Source organism: Hemiscyllium ocellatum, chromosome 5 (assembly GCF_020745735.1).
Source record: "Hemiscyllium ocellatum isolate sHemOce1 chromosome 5, sHemOce1.pat.X.cur, whole genome shotgun sequence".
Lineage (NCBI taxonomy): Eukaryota > Metazoa > Chordata > Chondrichthyes > Orectolobiformes > Hemiscylliidae > Hemiscyllium > Hemiscyllium ocellatum.
The window spans coordinates 64,887,880-64,911,377 of NC_083405.1; the positions used below are offsets into that span (position 1 = coordinate 64,887,880).

At 39.1% G+C, this 23,498-nt stretch overlaps 1 protein-coding gene across 2 annotated transcripts in view; it reads right to left on the reverse strand.

Moving 5' to 3' along the window:
- Positions 1-23,498, reverse strand: part of mocos (molybdenum cofactor sulfurase) — a 241,952-nt gene that overhangs the window by 24,036 nt on the left and 194,418 nt on the right. For both annotated transcript variants that reach the window (XM_060824831.1, XM_060824830.1), the window contains exon 10: positions 15,774-15,861. In XM_060824831.1, coding sequence (XP_060680814.1) covers positions 15,774-15,861 — 88 coding nt within the window. The remainder of the gene's footprint in view (positions 1-15,773; positions 15,862-23,498) is intronic.

A 23,498-nucleotide genomic window follows, 5' to 3' on the forward strand; every position in this document is an offset into this window, starting at 1 on the left:
CCTACAGTCATGTCTCCATAATGGCCAAAGTGGGGACTGCAGATGCTGGAGATTAGAGTGGTGTTGGAAAAGCATAGCAGGTCAGGCAGCATCCAAGAAGCAGGAAAATTGACGTTTCAGGCAGGAGCCCTTCATCAGGAATGAAGGGCTCCTGCCCGAAATATCGATTTTCCTGCTCCTCGGATGCTGCCTGACCTGCTGTGCTTTTCCAGCACCACTCTAGTCTTGAACTCCTGTCTCCATAACAGCTATCGGAACATACTTAATTACTTAAATATATGCTACCAATTTGTTTACTTTGTCATTAACGCTATACGTATTCAGATTCAGAACCTTTAGTATTGCCATTTTGTTATCTTTGTAAGATCTGGTCTTTATTGTTGGTGTATCCCTAATTCTTTCTTTCTCTCTGCCCTTTCCTGCCATTCTCTGACCCTAATGTCCATATTACTATCTTCTCTCTTATCTTCTTTCCATTCTTTAATATACAGCAAACTTTTTATTAAGCAGCCCCTATGGGATCAGGACTTTGTCAGTTGATCAAATATTCCAGATAATCAAGAGGTCTACATAATCAGTGTAAAAACACACACTAAGTAATGGTAACATAATGCAGGATGTAAAACATTGTTATACTGTATTCACAACATAAATCACTTAAAACAATAACGCAACTTTGCCTTAAATAAAATTTACTGGTGGAGAGCATTCTCACTTGCACACACGACTGACTAAGAGCAAACAAAAGAACAAAAGAGAAATACAGCACATGAACAGGCCCTTCGGTCCTCCAAGCCTGTACAATTATCACGCCCTAACTAAACTAAAAAACAAATGTTCTGCCCTTATTCGGTCTGTATCCCTCCCTATTCATATAACCATCCAGATGCCTCTTAAATGTTGCCAACGTGTGTGCTACCACCACCTTTTTGAGCAGTGTGTTCCAGGCTACTCTCATTCTGCGTGAAAAACTTCCTTCACACATCTTCCTTAAACTTTCCCCCTCTCACCTTGAACTTGTGCCCCTCTTGTAATTAAAACTTTAACCCTGGAAGAAAGCCTCTGACTATCACCCTATCTATGCCTCTCATAATTTTGTAGACCTCTATCATGTCTCCTCTCAGCCACCTTCTTTGCAGTGAAAACAATCCTAGTCTTTTTGGATGACTTGGACATCACAGTAGATTGTGGTTTTTGAGGAGAAATTGAGTCAACTGTTGATATTTCATGTGGCTTTCGAATGAACAATACGTATACTTATACTGAAGTAAACAAATTGAAAAACTACAATAACTGGTCAATAATACAGTAAACTTTGTGGCATTTGATGTGTATAACTTTTGCCGGTGTATTGACAGTGCCGGCTCATATGATGCCAGTTAAAACAACTTGTGCCATACCACATTATTCCATATTTGATTTTTCACTCCCACTGTTTAGTTTAAAATCCGTTTTACTTCCCCAGTTATGTGGTTTGCAAGAACACTAGCCTCAGCGTCATACAGGCATAGACCATTGAAACAGTAAAGTCCCCACTTTCCCCATGTATATGAACCAGAACCCATTTCACCCACAAAAAGCTTTGAACCATACATTCATCTAATTTTATGTATCCTAAATCCACAGATTATAAACGTTGAGGTTCCATTTTTTAATTCAGTTCCTTTCTTCCCACACTCTCCATGCAGAACTTATTTCCTAGTTCAAACTATTTCATTGGTACCTACATGGACCTACTTTCCCTACCATTGCAAGTTCTTTTCAAGCTCTGAGCAGACATCCCAAGCCAGGCATCGGGCAGCCAACACAGCTGTCTGACTCTTGCTTTTTGCTGCAGAGAACTGTTCAATCCCTCTCATTGTATAATCTTCTACTGATACCCTACTTTCTTGCTGCTTCTTTCATGAAATGATCACTGATTGTTAGAAAGAAATGTGGTTCACTTGTTTCCTTCAGGGAAGAAAAGTGCTTATTCAGTCTGTCTCACATGTGACTCCAGACAGACAGTAACATGGTTGACTTTTAATACTCTCTGAAATGGCCTAGGAAGTCACTCAGTTTTCAAGGATGAGGAAACAAATGGTAGCCTTGCCAGTGACTTCAGATCCCTTGTGAGAATGAAAATAACAACTTACTAAACTTTTACCTTTTTTCCTTTTTTCAGCATAAGTAATGCCATTACTTTTTAAGATTCATAGCACTCTTTTAGCAGCTGAATCTAACATTGTGGAGATCTGCCTGGGGAGTATACTCCTTCTGTCAGAAGGTGGCAGACTTTGTTGATGTTTTCCTTAAAACTCCTAAATATTTTAGAGTTTTCAAAACTGGTTATATTATTTTACAATGTGATTTCTATACTTTTTTAACAAATTATCCAAAATCAGTTAAATAATGGTAACTATTTGTTGTTGAATAGCAAGAAGGAATTCTGTCCCTTTTTGTCCAAAATATTGCAATAAAATCACACGGCATACCATGCTGAAACACAGTAAAAACTAAAAAAATGGAGTAATTCTTTATAGAAAGAACAAAGGAAGGTTTGTTTTTCAAATTCAGATGCTTCACCATTCTGTGTTAGCGCTGTCAAAAAGGGTATGAAGGAGCCGGACAAATTATAACTAAACATTCAGCTATAAAAAAAACCTAACAAATGGTTTCCTGGAATTTGAAATTATAGTAAGATCAGAGGCACAATTGTGTTACATTCTGGTGTACAAAGCAATCAAGAATTCTACCCTTTGGAAAACAGAACTTTTCCAAAATATATCCCTTTTTCACCATTTTTTACTCCTCTTTTCATCTGCAACTACTGATTTCTAAGTCAGTAATAGTTCTATTAAAATTGGCATGTGTCAAGTATTTTGCATATGCTAATTATTTTGCCAGTAGCTGAGCCAAATCCACTCTTACCTTCCTGAAATTTGCACGGTTGCTGGTTAATTCTTATATATGCAGCTTCCAGAAACTGACATGTAGAACCTTGTACATGCCAGTTTCTGCTAGAACGTTTCAGCATAGTTCTAAAATGCTTTGGGTGTTTACCCTGTCATCAATTCTTCTTATAGGCTATCTACATTATTGATGTCCATTGGGAAGGATGCCTGCACAATGTCTTTGGTAGAATCCAGGCTCAATCTTACTTGAACAGTTTATTATGTAATGCTTAATTTTGCAGTTACATTATATCTGACATAAATGATGGTGTCTTATTAGACACTAGGCTCAACTTAAGAGTAAGTATACATTACTACTTCAGCTGCACGAAAATTGGACACTCTGACAACTATACATAATTCTGTGTAGCTCTCCTGAATAATCCTTTACATCTTGAGGGGTAGAGATCATTTTGCAATGTCAATTAATCCCTTCAAATATTAACTATCTTATACAACATCTCCATTAAACATTTTTCTGGTTATTAAGTTTTATGACTTGACTGGGTTAGAAGTCTGATGCTGTAGGACAAAGCATTCAGGTACAGTTCACTGTCACACTGGATCCCTGGTGAATCTTTAGTTTCCTGGATGTTCTTTGCAGAACTGATTTGGAGATGCCGGTGTTGGATTGGGGTGGACAAACTTAGAAGTTACACAACACCAGGTTATAGTTCAACAGGTTTACTTGGAAACACTAAAACATTTGGAAAAATATCACAAACACCTGATAAAGGAGCAGTGTTCCGAAAGCTAGTGCTTCCAAATAAACCTGTTGGACTATAACCTGGTGTTGCGTGATTTTTAACTTCTTTGCAGAAGACATTCTCTGGTATTGATGTTAATCTCGAAGGTTTGTTTCCTTTGGAGGATCCTTAGTTCCTTCAAATCATCACAGAGGAAATAATTGTGTTTTTCAAAGAATTAATCACTTTTTACATTGCAGTGACATATTCTTTTTGAAAATCTTCATCATTTTATCAGATTCATGTACAGGCAGTAAAGCTGATTGTGATGTTTTGGTATTGCTTCTCCTTAACAGCTGAATTGACTATCAAGAATGCACTGCTAACAATTGGGTATTGAGGTTTTGGGGATATCTCATGACCAGATTTTTAAGATTTGGCTGCAATCATGAGACAAGTGAGTAATATATCTAAATCTATGAAGTCAGTTGTATCATCTCATCTCAGCCATCAAGAATTGTTGGACACCACTTGAGTTTCCTGCTGCTTTTCCTTATCTAAATTTGTTACCCTCTCTACCCTTCTTCTTCATATGATTATCTGATTTCCCATTAAATTCATCTGTATGATTTATCTTAAGGTATTAGGGAAGTTGTAAGCAAACAACTTCTTTTCAGAGACATACTATGTAATGGATCATAACATTTCTAATGTAACCCCACTCTATAAAAAAAAGGAGATAGAAAGATTACAGGGAATTATAGACTGGATCATCTGACATCAGCAGTACAGAAATGTTCAAGTCCATTATGAAAAATTTAATAGCAGAGCACTTGGAAAACAGTGACAGGATCAGACAGAATCAGATTGAATTTATGAAAGGGAAATCATACTTAATGAAATTACTGGAATTTTTCAAGAATGGAACTAGTAGAGTTGGTAAGGGGGAGCCAGTGAATGTGGTTTACTTGCCCTTTCAGAAGTCTTTCAATAATGTCCCACATAATAGATTAGCATTGAAAATTAAAGCACATGGGATGGGACTAAAGTACTGATATGGACAAACAACTGGTTGGTAGACAGGAAACAAAAAATAGGAATAAATGCATCTTTTTCCTGAGTAACAGGCAGAGACTAGTAGACTATTGCAGAGATCAGTGCTTAGAATCCAGCTATCCACAACATATATAAATGATTTAGATGAGAGAACCAAACGTAATACCTCCAAGTTTGGAGACGGCACAATGCTGGATGAGAGGGTGAATTGTGAGGAGAATACAGAGGTGCTTCAGTGTGATTTAGACAAGTTGAGAGATTGAGCAAGTTAATTGTAGATAAGTATAATAAGTATAAATGCAGGCTATCCATTTTGGTAGCAAAACAGGAAGACAGATTATTATTTGAATGTGAGAGATTGAAGGACAGTTGCAACAAAACCTGGGTGTCTTTGTATACCAGTTGCTAAAATGGGCATGATGGTGCAATCCTCACCAACTTTTATAGATGCACTAGAGAAAGCATACTGCCTGATGCATAATGGGCCTGGTATGGCAACTGCACTGAACAGACCCATAAGAAACTACAGAGGATTGTGTGCACAGCCCAGATCATCATGGAAGCCAACCTTCCATCCACGGACTCCATTTACACATCTCATCTCATCATCAAATACCCCTCTCCTACAACCTTTTCCTTCAGGAAGGAGATACAGAGGCTTGAATACATGCACCAACAGCATCTTCCTTGGCATTATTAGATTGAATTAAATATCACACAACACCAGGTTATAGTCCAATAGGTTTATTTGGAAACACTAGCCATTGGAGCACTGCTCCTTCATCAGGTAGCTTAGGGCAGGATCATAAGGCACAGAATTTATAGCAAAACTGGTGTTCCCGACTGGGAGGAAACACCTCTGTCTGGCAACTGTTACATCCGTTGTCATAGCGTCTTCTTGGTCTTGCCAATATACCATAGCTTGGGGCATCCTTGCCTGCAGCATATGAGATAGACAATGTTGTCCGAGTCACAGGCTTACCTGCCACGTACTTGATATGTGGTGTCCTCATGTGTAATGGTGGTATACATGTCGACACTCTGACACATCTTGCTATTGTTGCTATGACAGGACTGTACATGTGGTGACACCCTTTATGAGATGTCACCTTTTTTCATAAAACCTTAAGTTATCTCAAGAATGTGACTTCAAAGAAGTCCTGGAATTTACATAATAATGAACCAAAACCTGCAACCCATCCTAAAAGATGAAATACTTAACAGCAATCTAGGTTTGTTCAATATATCATTTCAGCTGTATGACACTGTAATCTTTTGCTATAAATTCTGTGTCTTATGATCCTGTTCCACAGGTTCCAAATAAACCTGTTGGACTATAATCTGGCGTTGTGTGATTTTTAACTTTGTCCACCCCAGTCCAACACTGGCAACTCCACATTGTTATTAGACTGATGAATGGACTCTCTAACTTCAAATAATGTTGATCTTACTTCGCACATCTCCTGTGCAGTGTAACCTGTACGCCTCACTCTGTCTAAGCACCGTGTGATCTGTATGTCCTGGTTTGCTATAATCTTTCTGTAACTGCTCACAAACAAAGCTTTTCACGGTACTTAGATACACATGACTACAATAAATCAAAGCAAATCAATCAGATAGTGAGGAAGGCATGACAAAATAAAATATTTTATCTCTGGCAGTATTACTGTAAATTGTTTCAGTACTCTTTTAAAGCCTTCATACCCTTTCGAAAGTGTAATGGATATAATCCAGTTGAGGTCTAACCAATGAAATATAAAATGTTATCTATAACTAATATCTGTATGTCTCGACTTACGAAACCCAGCATTTGCTGTTTTTAATTCAGACTTCCAACATCCTAATTATGTTGCCTTCATTTCTTTTCCTCTGTGTTATTTCAATTTCTAAAAACTGCCATAATTATATTTGCATTATGTAGCATGTTAGTTCTAAGGGCAGATGACTAATTTTATTAAATTAATAAGTAATGTCCTGCTTTTGCATCAGTGATTTTAAATCAATTTATTATCCAGTAAGTGCTTTTAGTTTAACACGCTGCCAAGGAATGCCAGAGAATAAGTATTAGCTGATATAGTTATGTAGATAAATCGGAGAAGTTAAGTAGTGTGGAAAATCACAGAGGATAATCAGCAGTAAAAGAGTAAATACAGAAAAACCATTAAAAATAAATTAACAAGGTAGACACGAAAGGGCGTTTCCCAAGCTGGGGGACAGAGAAACACAACTCAAAATATAGGGTTGATCATGTGGGTCACAGATAAGGAGAAATGTCTTTACTCAAACCTTGTTAATCTTTGGATTTTTTTTAGAGAGTTGTGGGTGCCCAATCACAGAGTGCATTTAAGGCTAAGATAGTTTTGTTTAATACAATTAAAAAAACAGTAAAATATGGAAAAACCATAACAGATGGACTTCAATATGGGACAATACACTCTAGATTTGAAAAAAAGAGTTCTGTTTAGAGGGGAGGAAATGCAGATGGGCAAAGGCATCTCGGTGGGTACACACACACATCAGTAAAGATAATACAGAAATACATACAGTTACCACAAAATGGCTAATGCAATGCTGTCTTTATTTCAAAAGGGTCGGAGGGCAGAAACAAAAACTTACACCTGCAGTGTAAGATGTCCAATATGAATTACATACATTTAAAAAATATAACAAATGTTGCAGTGTAGTTTGTAAAGCTTCAGTTACATCGAACAAGAGTCAAATTATAAGAATTTGCATCATCTTCACTTGTAGTCCCTTGCATTTAGAAAGTTGTGATGTGAATTAATTGAGATGTTTATTACAGTAAGAGGTTTTGACTGAGTAGATTGATAAAAGTAGACTTTTCCTCTAATGGGGCAATCTAGAACAAGGGGACCTTGATCAGGTGGGCTGATGGGCTGAGGAGAAGCAAATGGAGTTTAATTAGATAAATGTGAGGTGCTGCAATTTGGAAAGGCAAATCAGGGCAGAACTTATACACTTAATAGTAGGTCTTGGGGAGTGTTGCTGAACAAAGAGACTTTTGGGTGCAGATTCACAGTTCCTCAAAGATGGAGTCACAGATAGACAGGACAGTGAAGAAGGCGTTTTGCATGCTTGCCTTTATTGGTCAGTGCACAGAGTATTGGAGTTGGGAGGTCATGTTGCAGCTGTCCTGTACATTGGTTAGGCCACTTTTGGAATACTGTTTGCAATTCTGGTCTCCCTGCTGTAGGAAAGATTTAGAAGGATATTACTAGGTTTGGATGGTTTGAGCTATGGGGAGAGGCTGAACTGGCTGGAGCTGTTTTCCCTGGAGCATCAGAGGCTGAGGGGTAACCTTATAGAAGTTTACAAAATTATGAGGGGCATGGATAAGATAAATAGACAAAGTCTTTTCCCTGGGGTCGGGGAGTCCAGAACTAGAGGGCATAGGTCTAGGGAGGGAGGGGAAAGATATAAAAGAGACATAAGGATCAACTTTTTCACAAAGGCAGAGGGTGGTTCATGTATGGAATGAGCTGCCAGAGGAAGTGGTGGAGGCTGGTACAATTGCAACATAGAACATAGAAAAAATACAGGGCAGTACAGGCCCTTTGCGCCGACCCAAACCCGCCTAACCTACACTAGCCCACTATCCTCCATATGCCTGTCCAATGCCCGTTTAAATGCCCATAAAGAGGGAGAGTCCACCACTGCTACTAGCAGGTCATTCCATGAACTCACAGCTCACTGAGTAAAGAATCTACCCCTAATGTCTGTCCTATACCTAGCTCCCCTTAATTTAAAGCTATGCCCCCTCATAATAGCTGACTCCATACATGGAAAAAGGTTCTCATTGTCAACCCTATCTAAACCCCTAATCATCTTGTACACCTCTATTAAGTCACCCCTAAACCTTCTTTTCTCCAATGAAAACAGTCCCAAGTGCCTCAGCCTTTCCTCATACGATCTTCCTTCCTTACCAGGTAACATCCTGGTAAACCTTCTCTGCACCCATTCCAGTGCCTCCACATCCTTCCTACAGTATGGCAACCAAAACTGTACACATACTCCAGACGCGGCCGCACCAGAGTCTTATACAACTGCAACATGACTCAGGACTCCGGAACTCAATTCCTCTACCAATAAAAGCCAGTACGCCATATGCCTTCTTCACAGCACTATTTACCTAGGTGGCAACTTTCAGAGATCTGTGTACATGGACACCAAGATCCCTCTGCTCATCCACACTACCAATTATCCGACCATTAGCCCAGTACTCCATCTTCTTGTTACTCTTACCAAAGTGAATCACTTCACACCCAGCTACATTGAACTCCATTTGCCACCTTTCTGCCCAGCTCTGCAGCTTATCTATATCCCACTGTAACCTGCCACATCCTTCCTCACTGTCAACAACTCCACCGACTTTTGTATCATACGCAAACTTGCTCACCCAACCTTCTAGCCCCTCCTCCAGGTCATTTATAAAAATGACAAACAGCAATGGTCCCAAAACAGATCCTTGCAGAACACCGCTAGTAACTGCACTCCAAGATGAACCTTTACCATCAACTACTACACTCTGTCTTCTTCCAGCCAGCCAATTCCTAATCCAAACCTCTAATGCACCCTCAATGCCATACCTCCGTATTTTTTGCAGTAGCCTACCATGGGGAATCTTATCAAATGCCTTACTAAAATCCATATACACCACATCTACCTGTTTACCCTCGTCCACCTCCTTAGTCACCTTCTCAAAGAATTCAATAAAACTTCACAAAACCATGCTGCTATCCTTGATCACATTATTCCTATCCAGATGTTCATAAATCGTATCCCTTACAATTCTCTCTAAGACTTTGCCCACAACAGAAGTGAGACTCACCGGCCAATAGTTATTATGGTTATCCCTACTCCCTTTCTTGAACAAGGAAACCACATTTGTTATCCTCCAGTCTTCTGACACTATTCCTGTAGACAATGAGGACATAAAAATTAAGGCCAATGGCTCTGCAATCTCCTCCCTTGCTTCCCAGAGAATCCTTGGATAAATGCCATCAGGCCCAAGGGACGTATCTATTTTCACCCTTTCCAGAATTTCCAACACCTCTTCCCTACATACCTCAAAGCCATCCGTTCTAACTAATTGTGACTCAATATTCACATCGGCAACAATGTCCTATTCCTGGGTGAATACTGATGAAACGTATTCATTCAGTGTCTCCCCAATCTCTTCAGCCTCCACGCACAACTTCCCACTACTATCCTTGACTGGACCTATTCCTACCCTCGTCATTCTTTTATTCCTGACATACCTATAGAAAGCCTTTGTGTTTTCCCTAATCCTACCAACCAAGGACTTTCATGTCCCATCCTTGCTGCTCTTAGCTCTCTCTTTAGATCCTTCCTGGCTACCTTATAACTCTCAATCGCCCCAATTGAACCTTCATGCCTCATCTTTACATAGGTCGCCCTCTTCCCTGTAACAAGGGATTCCAATTCCTTATTAAACCACAGCTCCCTCACACGACCCTTTCCTCCCTGCCTGACAGCTACATACTTATCAAGGACACTCAATAGCTGCTCCTTGAACAAGCTCCACATATCGATTGCGCCCTTCCCTTGAAGCTTACTTTTCCAAGCCACACATCCTAAGTCATGCCTCACCACATTTAAGAGGCATTTGGATGGGTATATGAATAGGAAGGGTTTGGAGGGACACGGGCCGGGTGCTGGCAGGTGAGACTAGATTGGGTTGGGATTTCTGGTCGTCATGGACAGGTTGGACCAAAGAGTCTGTTTCCATGCTGTACATGACTCTATGAGGGGTATGAAGAGGGTAAATAGACAAGGTCTTTTCCCTGGGGTAGGGGAGTCCGAAACTTGAGAGAATAGGTTTAGGGTGAGAGGGGAAAGATTTAAAACGGACCTATGGCACAACTGTTTCACACAGAAGGTGATGCGTGTATGGAATGAATGGACTGAGCTGCCAGAGGAAGTATTCGAGGCTGCTACAATTACCACATTTAAAAGGCATCTGGATGGGTACTTGAATAGAAGGGTTTAGAGGGATATGAGCCAAATGCTGGCAAGTGGGACTAGATTTATTTAGGATATCTGGTTAGCACAAATGAGTTAGGCTGTTTGAGGTCTGTTTCCATGCTGTATATCTCTATGACTCCATGACCTGCTGCTCCAGGCACACTGCAGCCCTGATTTAAGAGACACAGACCAGCTTCAACTTGTGCTGGCCTTTCATTATTTTAAATACAGCTTTTAAAATCCATGTAAGTAATATAATTGATTATTTTGTGTAAAATTGATTTTTAAAATTATTCCTCAATTTTTCATTCTGAGTCTGATGCTATCCTTCTGTATTTTAATGTCTGATAGTGCCCTTGAACTTTAATCTTTTTAGAGCTTACAGTTCAGTTGGAGGGAGTTTCATTTAGCCCAGATATTCTTGCTGTTCTGAATAAGGCATCTGGAAAAAATATGTAAAACAAAATTCAACTCTTGAAGCTCCAAACCACCTATCTTACCTAAATCTCACCAGTGTGACTGACTGACATCTATGTGGATGCCTTTGTCTGACGACCCAACTGTCAACCATCAACTATCCAGCCTCAGCAATAGGAACTCCTGACTCATATAATTTCTATTCCTGGGCACTAATCCTTGATCTTTACTGGCACTATGCTGTTTTCCTGTGGGTCTGTTGATCTTGTGTTGAAGCCATAAGAGACATTGTAGCCCTGAAAAATTTCAACCCCAAATAGGAATCAGAAATACCTTGGCATGCGTGGCCTGATGCTGCAATATCCTTGGCTACAGATCAAATATTTACCTTTGCTCCAAATAATGGGATCAAGCCAGTCAATCTTTGTGCCATTAAAAGTATTGGTTACCTATGTGAAAACAATGTTTGAGCAGTCTAGACAAAGTTTATAGAATGATCTCGGGCATGAAAGGGTTTTCTTATAAGGAGAGGTTGAGTAGGTTGGTCCTAAATTCATTGGAGTTTACAAGCATGAGAGGCAATTGCACTGAAACAGATTCTTAGGGATAATAGAACAAAGAACTGCTGATGCTGGAGATCTGAAACAAAGCAGAAATTGCTGGAGAAACTTAGCGAGCTCTTTTGCATTTGTGGAGAGAGAGCAGTCAATGTTTTGGATCTTGTTTTGGATCTAGTGACTCTTCTTCAGAACCCTTAATTTCTTCTGATGACGGGCCCTAGGACAGAAAGGTTGATGTTGTTTTCTCTCCACAGATGCGACTAGACCATCTGAGTTTCTCCAACAATTTCTGTTTTTGTTTTGGTTTCTTAGGGAACTTAACAGAGTCAATGCTAAGAGATTGTTTCTTGGGGGTGAGGTTTGGACGAAAGAGCATAATCACAAGTAAAAGGCCACCAATTTAAGAGAGAGATGGGGAGGAATTTCTTCTCAGAGGGTAGTGAATCTGTGACATTCTTTATCACAGTGGGCTTAAGAGGCTGGGTCATTAAATATATTCAAGGTCAAGAGAGACAGATTTGTAATCAGTAAGTAATCAAGAGCTATAGGGAAAAGGCAGCAAAGTGGAGATGAAGATGATCAGATCAGCCATGACTTCATTGAATGGTAGAGTATATTTGAGGGGTCGAATAGCCTACACCTACATCTCATGATCTTTTGTTTGTGTGGAGAGTTCCATTCCAAACTCCCTGAATGACTGACCTACCTACAGTTGTTCAACACCCTTGGGATATCAGTTTAAGGGCTATATAAATTTATGTTATTGTTATAAAAAATAATAGAAGCAACTTTGCTTTCCTGTGCGCCTACAAGGAAGTGTTCAATATCCAAGTGATGCAGAGGAAAAAAATTTGGAAATCTATAATGACATCAGGTTACTTCTCTTTACATATTCAGGATTTCCTGGGGATGTTTTGAATGGACACTGAGGTCTTGTACTCAGGCCAAGCTCTATCAAGCACCAGCCAAATTAATGAGGAATCAGAGCCGTAACTGTACTTTCCACCTCATTACCCTCTGTTAATTGTGCATCCAAAAACAGAGGAACACAGATTACGTTGTTTATTTTGGAAGAGGGAACAAAGAACTGAGTAGTATTTAATTGGAGAAAAACTGCAAAAGACTTGGGTACCTGTGCATAAAATACAGAAAGCTAGCACACAGGTGTAGCAGGTAATCAGGAAGGGTAATGGAATGTTGGTCCTTACTTCAAGGGGATTGGAGTATAAGAATAGGGATGTCTTAATATAACTGTACAAGGTGCTAATGGGGCCATTTCTGAAATACTGTGAGCAGTTTTAATCCCTTATTTAAGAAAAAAAACATTATTTCATTACACACAGTTCAATTAAAGTTCACTAGCATGATCCTCAGTATGGTGAGATTGTCTTCTCAACAAAGGTGAAATAGGTTGGCATTCTACCTGTTGGAGTCGAGAAGAGTGGGAGGTGATCTCATTGAAACAAATAGGATTCATAAGGGGCTTGGCAGGATGAAGAGGCATTTCTTCTCTCAGAGGGTTGTGAATCTTTGGAACTCCTTGCCACAGAGAGACCATAAACATAGGAGCAGAAATTAGGACATTCAGCCACCATTTAATCATAGGTGATAAGTTTCTCAGCCCTATTTTCCCGCTTCCTAAGCCTTGATCCCCTTGATACTCAAGAGCCTATCTATACCAGTCTTAAATATACTCAAAGACCTGACCTCCACAGCCTTATATGGCACTGAATTCCATAGATCCACCACTGTCTGACTGAATGAGTTTCTCCTTATCTCTGTTCTAAAAGGTCTTCCCTTTATTCTAAGGCTGCGCCCTCGGGTCCTAGTCTCTTCTACCAATGGAAACTTTTTCCCAACATCTACTCTGTCCAGGCCAATCAATATTCTGTATGTTTCAATTACATTCCCCCCATAATCTTCTAAACTCCATCGAGTAAGGACCCAGAGTCCATAAACGTTCCCTCAAATGTTAAGCTTTTCATTCCTGGGACCATTCTTGTGAACCTCCTCTGACCATGCTCTAGGGCCAGTACATCCTTCCTGAGATATGGGACAAAAACTGTGCAAAATACTCCAAATATGGTCTGACCAGAGCCTTTTCAAACTACTGAAGTACATCTCTGCTTTTATGTTCAAGTCCTTTCAAAATAAATACCATTTGCATTTGCCTTCCTAACTATTGACTCAATCTGCAAGTTTACCTTGAATCCTGGAACAGAACTCCCAAGTGTCTTTGCATGTCAGACTTTTGAATTTTCTTCCCATTTAGAACATTGTCTATCTCTCTATTCTTCCCACCAAAGTGCATGACCTCACACTTTCCCACACTGTGCTCAATCTGCCATTTCTTTGCCCACTCTCCTAACTTGCTTCTGCAGCCTCACCATCTCCTCAGTGCTACCTGTCCCTCTATCTATCTTTGTACTGTCCTTAGTTCATTCATCTAGAACATAATATATAATGTGAAAAATTGTGGTCCCAACACTGAGCCTGTGGAACACCACTTGTCACCGGTTGCCACCCTGAGAAGGACCCTTTTATCCCTACTCTCTGCTTTTTGCCAGACAACCAAGCTTCTATCCATGCTAGCAACTTGCCTCTAACACCTTGGGCCCTTACATTTTTCAGTAGCCTCCTGTGCAGCACCTTGTCAAAGTCCTTCTTGAAGTCCAGGCAGACAACATTCATTGGCTTGCCTTGGTCTAACCTGCTCGCTACTTCCTCAAAGAATTCTAGCAGATTTAACAGGCATGACTTCTCCTTGATGAAACCATGCTGACTTTGCCCTATTTTACAATACACTTCCAAGTATTCAGAAATCTCATCCTTCACAATGGATTCCAGGATCTTACCCACAACTGAGATTAGGCTAATCAGTCTGTAATTTTCCATCTTTTGCCTTACTCCCTTCTTAAATAGGGGTGTCACATTAGCGATTTTCCAGTCCTCTGGGACCCTCCCAGATTCTAGCAATTCCTGAAAGATCACCACTAATGCCTTCGCTATCCCTTCAGCTATCTCTTAGAATTCTGGGTTAGGAGAGCTGTGAGGTAAAGTCCTTGTGTATATTTAAGGCTGAGATAGATTGATTCTTGATCAGTAGGGGAATCTAGAATTATGGGGAAAGGGCAGGAAAGTGGGCGCAAGAAGTGAAAGATCAGATGATTTTCCTATTGAATGGTGAAGCTGGCTCAAGGAGCCAATAATCTATTCCTGTTCTTATTTCTTGTGGTCTTAAGTTAGTAGTGGCCCTTGAATTTGGCACCTCTCAAATAGGAGATTAGTTTTTTTAGCTGACTCCAATTTGGGGCTAGAGGCCTCCATACGACTGCAGTTTTTGGAAATAAAGTTGATACTCATTTTTTCTTAAAGGTTCAGGCTTCTCAAAAATACTTCCAAAGTTTTGAAAACTTGCATTAGATTCAGCCTTACTTTCCTGTTACACTTTAAAATGCCCCAATGTTTTGGGTGTTCCTTTATCATGAAATTATATAATTCCAGTGAAACTTTGCTACACCCTTTTCAAGGAGGAGTATACTGGGTTGCTCAGAAATGCATACAAAATAAAACTACTTCCGAACTAATATCCTGCACAGACACTTGTACAAAACATCTCTTTGTTTTTATATTCATTGTCCTTACATTTAAAATCCATAAACCTGACACTTTCTACTCATATTTTCACTTTTAAAGATCTATCTTCTGTACACTTCGATCTCTTTGATACCTTTGTAGCATTCAGGGTACTGCTCCACTGCTTTTTGTTCCAAAATATACAAAGTTTCCTCATTGTCACCTATTTGACAACTCCATTAAACATTCTATATCCTCTTTATAGTTGCCACTGTATCTAAATTTGATGCTATCAACAAACTTGTATGTCTGAACCAATTATATAACTACAAAATATATGTTAGCACAAAGCATAGAAGAAACATTCTTCATTTTCATTAAAGAAGCTTACTTGCGCTGTATCAAATGAAAATTTTCATTTTTTGACTACACTTCAATCAATACAATGGTAGTCCATTGAAATATTTACGCCAGTTGTGAAAAGTAATGATGAAAATGGAGCAAGCAATACCTTTTTATAAGCTTGTCTTAGTACTCACCTGTCTCCACAGACTCTAGTTTGACAGAATTGAAGTGAAACTTCTTTTCTATCTTCTCCTTTTAGAGGCACGACTATGGGATCCATTCCTGAGGGAGTAAAGTAAATTAACCATTAATGTTTTAGCAAGACAAAATGCACTTGCAGTCACTCTGCATGCATTTACGACACTGAGTCTAGATAATATCTTTGCTAAACTCTTTTTCTGTCAAATATGATTTACCTCTGATTCAAAATGAAGGTGCAATATGTTTCCTGGCCTTTGAGAATTCTACATTTGGAGGCTGACAGGATTGTAAAGAGAGGCTTATCGTGTCTTCAAGAAACATTAAAGGGGAAATTATTCAAGTGAAGTTACTTTGTATGTCACACATGTACACCGAGAAGTTACAAGCTGTCTACCTGAATGCTCCTATGTATGGTTCATAATGTATATTGTCATATTCAAAGACACAGGGAAAAAATTACCTTTAAATGTCTTCGCCAAGATCAAAACAAACCTGGAGATTCCTGATCTCAGTGAAACAACATAAAAAGTTGAAAGTGCTGTCCTGTTAGCTAAATGTTCTAGATGTTATTTTCTGTATATACTTCACAATATCACTCTGCATGCCATCTTCCCTTGGGTGTAGTATAGTAGATTTATGTTCTCTTTATCTGAATAAAACTGTTCTGACTATGCAGAGAGTACAACAAAGGTTTGCTAGACTGATTGCTGGGATGACAGTACCGAAGTACGAAAAGAAACTGGATTGGTTCGGACGTTATTCACTGGAGTTTAGTAGTATGAGGTTGGCAGGAAAGGTGTTCCTGATGACTGGGGTGCCCAGGGGTCAGAGTCTAAATATATGTGGTAGGCCATTTAGGACTGAAATGAGGAGAAATTTCTTCATTCAGAGAGAGGCAAACCTGTGGAATTCTCTGTCACAAATTGCAGTTTAAGCCAAAATACTGAGTGTTTCAAGGAGTTAGATACAGCTCTTAGTGTCAAAGGGTGTGGGGAAAAAGGGAATATGGTATTAAGTTGGATGATCAGCCATAATCATGGCTGATTGAATTTGAATGGTGGAACAGGCCCAAAGGGCTTCGCAGGTCTTATTTTCTCTAGTTCTATAATTTACTGTGCTCTGTGCCATCAGAAATATCACAATTCTCCACAAATTAGATCTTATCAGTGAATGACAGTGTGTTTTTAAACAATGTTGTATATAATTCATTCCATTTTCCTGACTGGTGGCAATATTTTTCAAATGTATATGCTCCAACAAATACAGCTGAAACTCTGAGAAAAATTTTCTAAATTCAAATCTAATAGGAATATAATAATCAGTATTAATTTTCATGCAATTAAAAAGTGGTGTCTTTCCAGTCATCCTGTTTCAGTCTAGAAGACAGGCCATTGTTATAATGTCACATGCCCTGGGGAGTAGATGACCAGTTCTACAGAAAAACAAAGACTCCACCTATGATTGACGTTCACTAATTACCAGTTGCTAACCCTGAGAGTTCTCATTGCCCTTTCGCAGCTTGCAGGAGAAACTCATTTTCTACTGTACAGCATGTGCAGTAGCTGTATAATGGAATTTTAATTAGTTATGTGAGAATACACAATTAGAAAAAAAGTCCATAACCTTAGATTATATAATTTCCTACCTAAGTGAATCTTCAATTTGTAAGAATGTTCAATTTCTTGCCATTGTAAGGCTAAATATGCCACATTATATTTGATAGTCTAATTATATTTTCATGGATAAAATGCAAAATACAGATCAAACTGGCAATGTGGAACCTTAACAGGAGATGCTGAAATTTCAGTTCATGAGAAATTTATTAAACAGCAGAAGCAATAATCACACTGAGACAAAAGAGGGTATAATAAGACAATGGAAAACAAAACAAAAGACATAGAAGAGGCTTGCATTTTACTGTGCTTTGAAAAAAGCAGACTGGACCGAATTCCAGGATTTCTGTACTCATTCCATTTCTGACAATTTATTTTTATGCACACACAGCACCCCAATCCTTGGCAGCTTCATTGCAGGAATAAGCAGTCTAAACCTCCCTGAGATGGGATGAAATCACGGAGAAGTAATGAACCACGAGCGATTCCCAATTCTAATTCAGGAAAAATAGAAAACAATAGCCATGTCTTGCCATTGAAATATAACAGAAAGCAGTGCTTTCAGTTTTAATTGATAGATTCTGTGTTGTAAATTGATTGTGTGATTGCAGTGATTGAATATAAGGCTCTGTTCTGCAAAGATAAATTGACCATTACATTGATCAGCATTTGGTAAGTGTTGTGCTGCATTAGAGTATTTTGCCCAGTGGAAAAAGTACCAAAATCTGTTCCAAACTGACAAAAATACTGTTTTGAATTATTCTGTCATGCTTAAAAGTGATTTAAATTATGAAGCAGAGATTGCAAAACAAACTTGCATTAGGTTATTAGGAATATACTTCAAACTATTCTCAAATAGGATCATCATGTTTGTGAAATGCTTAAGAATAAATGGAATATTTCATGTTCAACATATTCTAAACCACCACAGCATATCGTAAACTGACTTATTCACTGTTAACAGTTACATAAGGCCCCATTGTTGAATACATCACACCTACTTGAAACATTGGACTTACCAGAGAGCATGCCAACAAGCTTGAAAGAATTTAGACACCAGTACTGAAACTGATCCGAGGTATTGCACAATAAAGCAATGTCTCTGTGAATTTCCTCACTGAAGGCACAAAAGGCTCTGGACGTTGCCAGAAAACTCTGAATACCACCTTCTACTACCATGAGCTACTGCCACAACCACATAGTAAATGCATGTTGGAATCAAGAAGAAAAGCCACCATGGTGGGCAGCACAGTGGCTCAGTGGTTAGCACTGCTGCCTCACAGCGCCAGGGACCCGGTTTCAATTCCCACCTCAGGCGAATGTCTATGTGGAGACATTCCTATGTGGAGAGAATTGTACATTGTCTCTGTGTCTGTGTGGGTTTCCTCCAGGTGCTCCAGTTTTCTCCCACAATACAAAGATATGGAGGCCAGGTAAATTGGCCATTCTAAATTGTCCCATAGCATTAGATGCATTAGTCAGGATAGGGAAATGGATCTGGGTGGGTTACTCTTCAGAGTATCAGTGTGAACGTTTTGGGCTGAAGGGCCTGTTTCCATTCTGTAGGTAATCTAATCTAATCATTCTTTAGAAACAATACAAAGTGAATAGATTACCAGAAAGTCTGGTCCTATACTTTGTAAAACTTACAAACAGCATAAAATTGATTGAGAATTTAATTAATTCAATTTGACAATACATCACCCATAGACTTAAATACAAATTATGAGTGCAAAATTGCAAACTAAGAAATTCCATATATTGCAATATAGTATTATATATATATCAAAATGTTTCTAATTATTCAATTCTTTTATTATTTTGTATTTCATTTTTATTTCAATAATTGTCTATTACTGTATTATGAACTGTAATCATTTATTTTATGGATGTAAGTTTGCTTGCTGAGCCGGAAGGTTTGTTTTCAGATGTTTTATCATTATACTAGGTAACATCATTAATGAGCCTCTGATGATATAGCCCACGTTTTATTTATGTATTTAGGTTTCCTTGGGTTGGTGACGCCATTTCCTGTGGTGATGGAAAGGAATGCTTTGAGAAATGGGGACTGGGGATTTGAGAAGCATGGCATTCTAACCGGACCTCTATCAACAAACACATTGATTTGGATTCCATTTAACACCCCCTGAGAAAAAGAACAGGAAATGACACAATTACAGGAACTGACATCATCACAGGAAGTTGTGTCACCACAGGAAATGACATCACCAACCCAAGGAAACCTAAACATATAAATAAAAAGTGGGGCATACCACCAGTGCTTCACCGGAGGCACACTGATGATGTTACCAGGTCAGCGAGCAAACTTATATCCAGAACCTCAAACTGAGCTACAAATCTTCTCAAAACTCACTAATACTTTTTAATGTATATTTGCATAGCAATTTGGAAGATACCAGCATGATAATTGTTCAATAAACAAATCACCTATTTATCTAAATATTCATAATGCTTTAAATTATAAAAACTGACCTGTAACTTTCACTTAGAGAGAGAACAGAAGACGCCTGCTCAGGACTGCATTGATGGACTATCTAGCACATATCAGAGAAAAACGTTCTGTATTAAAGTTTCAATAGAAATCACTGTTTCAATTTAGAATAGCTTATTTAAAAGCTAGAATTATAATGAATGCTTGGCTGAGTTTTAAAAACTTGTTGCTGGAAAAGTGCAGCAGGTCAGGCAGCATCCAAGGAGCAGGAGAATCGATATATCGGGCATGAGCCCTTCTTCAGGAATCCTGCTCCTTGGATGCTGCCTGACCTGATGCGCTTTTCCAGCAACACATTTTCAGCTCAGCAAGGGGATCTTTGGACAGTTTGAGTGGCAATTTTAAGCAGTCATTAAAGGATAATGATATGGTTAGCAGACTTCTTTTTACAACAGACTGATCAGTAGAAGATACGGCAATTTCAAATAGCCTTTTCGAAGAATAGAGCTTTGTTTATTATGATGTCAGTTTGAGTGAGAGCTAATTAGATCGTTAGATTTTATTTTTATGTCTATTTGCAAGAAAGGTCTTCTGAAGTCTGCTCACAGTAGATACATAGTAATGCAATGGGAGAATAAAGAACAAAGAACAGTACATCACATGAACAGGCCCTTCAGTCAATCAAACCTATGCAGACACATTATGCCTTTCTAAACTAAAGATCTTTTGCTTCTATGTGGTCTAATTCCCACCTTTCCTTGCTTATTCATATCTGTCAAGATGGTTGATAAACATTCAATTGTATTTGTCTCCACCACTTCCTCTGGCAGTGTACTCCACGTACTTATTACTCTTTGTGTAAAATAAATGCCTTTCACATCTCCTTTAAGCTTTCTCCTTTTTCCCTTCAACCTATGTCCCTTAGTAATTGACATTTCTACGCTGCGAAAAGGCTCCAATTATCCATGCCTCTCACAATTTTTTAAACTTCAATCAGGTCGCTCCCTCAATGTTCAAGTGAAAACAAACCAGGTTTGTCCAATCTGTCCCCATTTCTAATACCATCCAAACCAGGGAACATCTTGGTAAATCATTTCTGTATCGTCTCCAAAGCCTCCACATCCTTCAGGCAGTGAGGTGACCAGAATGGTACCTATTATTCCAAATGTGGTCTAACTAAATCTCCATACTGCTGCAATATGACTTCCACTTTTTACACTTTATGCCCCAACTGATGAAGGCAAGCATGCCATTTGCCTACTTGACTAACTTATCCACTCGTGTTGCCATTTTCAGGGAATTGTGTGGATCTATACAACTAGATCCTTTTGTATGTTGTTGCTACTGAAGTTCTGCCATGAACTGTTATTATGGACTAAGCTAGACCACTCAAAACATTCTAAAGCAGGCAGCTCAGACCATAACTTTGCAATTTGTTTCGGTAAAAATATAGCGTATATTACCCGGATTAAGTTAGCTAGGTTGACTACTAGATTTGAAAAAAGCCAAAAATTTATTCACAAAATTACACAATGAAACACAAAGAACAGAATAATAAACCCCTACAGAACTCAACCTATCCAACGAGACTTACTTATGCTGTTCTGAACAGTCCCAATAAGGAAACTCCCTTTAAAAACCAGTACAAATGGAACACATGCTTACAGGTTGAAATTGAAGGACAGAAAGAGAGAGAGAGTTTCCACACAGCTCCCTGTTGAACTTCTCACCAGTTCAAGACTGAACTAAAACTGCTCAGCTCAGCTAGGGAGCTGACCACTCCCCTTTCTTTATACAGGTCATTTCTAAAACATGACCACTTTGGCCTGAAGTCTCATCTGTTTACATATAAACAAAAGACCTGTCAAAATCCTTTTCATTTCTGTACCAAACCAGACTGATCGGAGCCCGGCTCGGTTTATTATCCCTCGGAAAAAAGTCAAGGATAGAGTTTCCTTGAGCGATGGAATAACTTTTAGCAGAAAAAGGCACTAGCTTTGTGAGACCGCGCCCCCCCCCCCCCAAACCCCCCAGCATGAAAACAAATGAACCATCAATAACAGATTATGGCTTCTTGTTTAACCCTTCAAACCCGGTTAGTAGTCTAAACACACACTTACACTATGCTAACTATGAACATGCAAGCATGCATAACGATATGCAAATTCAGGCCTCGGCACACCCGCCACCGAACACCTCCGTATATCAGTCAAGTCTCGATAACAGATCCGCAATCATGTTTTCACGACTTGCCACATGCACAATTGTCAAATTGAATGGCTGCAACAACAAGCTCCATCTAAACAGTCCGGCATTTTTGTCCTTAAATTTTTCCACAAATGTCAACGGGTTGTGCTCAGTGTAGACGATTGTCTCAGATGCATTGCTAGTAATATAAACATTGAAATATTGTAGGGCCAACATCAAGCTTAAAGTCACTTTCTCCACTGTTGATTATTTCTGTTGATGAACATTCAACTTCCTGGTAAAATACCGAATGGGTCTTTCTATCCCTTCGCCGTCCTTCTGCAGAAGCACTGCACCAACACCCACATCACTGACATTGATAGCCGCCTTGAAGGCTTCATGTAATCCGGTGTGGTGATACTGGAACAATGGTTAACACAGTTTTTAGACTGACAAATATCTTTTCACTGTCCACTGAAACATCTTGCCCTTTTTTAACAATTCAGTGAGTGGAGCAGTCACACTGCTAAAGTTCGGCACAAACTTTCGGTAAAATCCATTCAACCCCAGGAACCGTAGTATTGCTTTTATTGCATCTCGTGAGGTCATTTGTCCATGTCCAATAACATGGCCCAGGAAGGTGACTTGGGCTTTGGCAAGTTCACTTTTAGCTAGGTTAACCACCAAGCCTGCTTTTCAAAATTGACTGAACAAGTCATAAATGTCATAGGCGACTAAAAATCACCAGGTCATCAATATATATCACACAGTTGGGTAATCTGGCAATGATCTTATTAATCAGTCCCTGAAATGTGGCTGGAACGTTTTTCATACCAAATGCCATGACTTTGAACTGATATAGTCCATTTGGCATTACTAAAGCCGAAATTACCATTGCTCTCTCTGTCAGAGGTACTTGTCAGTAGCTTCTGAGCAAGTCCAACTTAGAAATGTAAGTTGTTTGTCCCACTTTTTCAACACAGTCCTCCAATCGTGGAATTGTATATGCATCAGTTTTTATAACAGCCTTGACTTTGCGATAGTCCACATATAACCGCTGGGTACCATCTGGCTTTGGCACTGTGACTATGGGTGAGTTCCAGTCACTGTAACTCACTTTGATTATGCCATCTTGAGTATGCGCTCTATCTCCTTCTGAACCTGTGCCAACTTGAGAGGGTTATACCCATAAGGATGTTGCTTGATTGGAACAGCATCTCCTGTCTCTATATCATGCACAATGAAGTTAGTATTTCCCAGTTTATTTCCACATATCTCCTCATGTTATAGTAATTACTCTTTCAAGTCATTTCAATTTTCTTGTGGAATGTAACTCAATAATTTATCCCAATTTTTGACAATTTCCTCGTTGTCCAATTTGATTTGAGGAATGTCCAATTTAGAATCCTTGAACTTGGTTCTTCCTTCTGTGCTGTAATCATGAACACCATCTCCTCTTGCTTTAC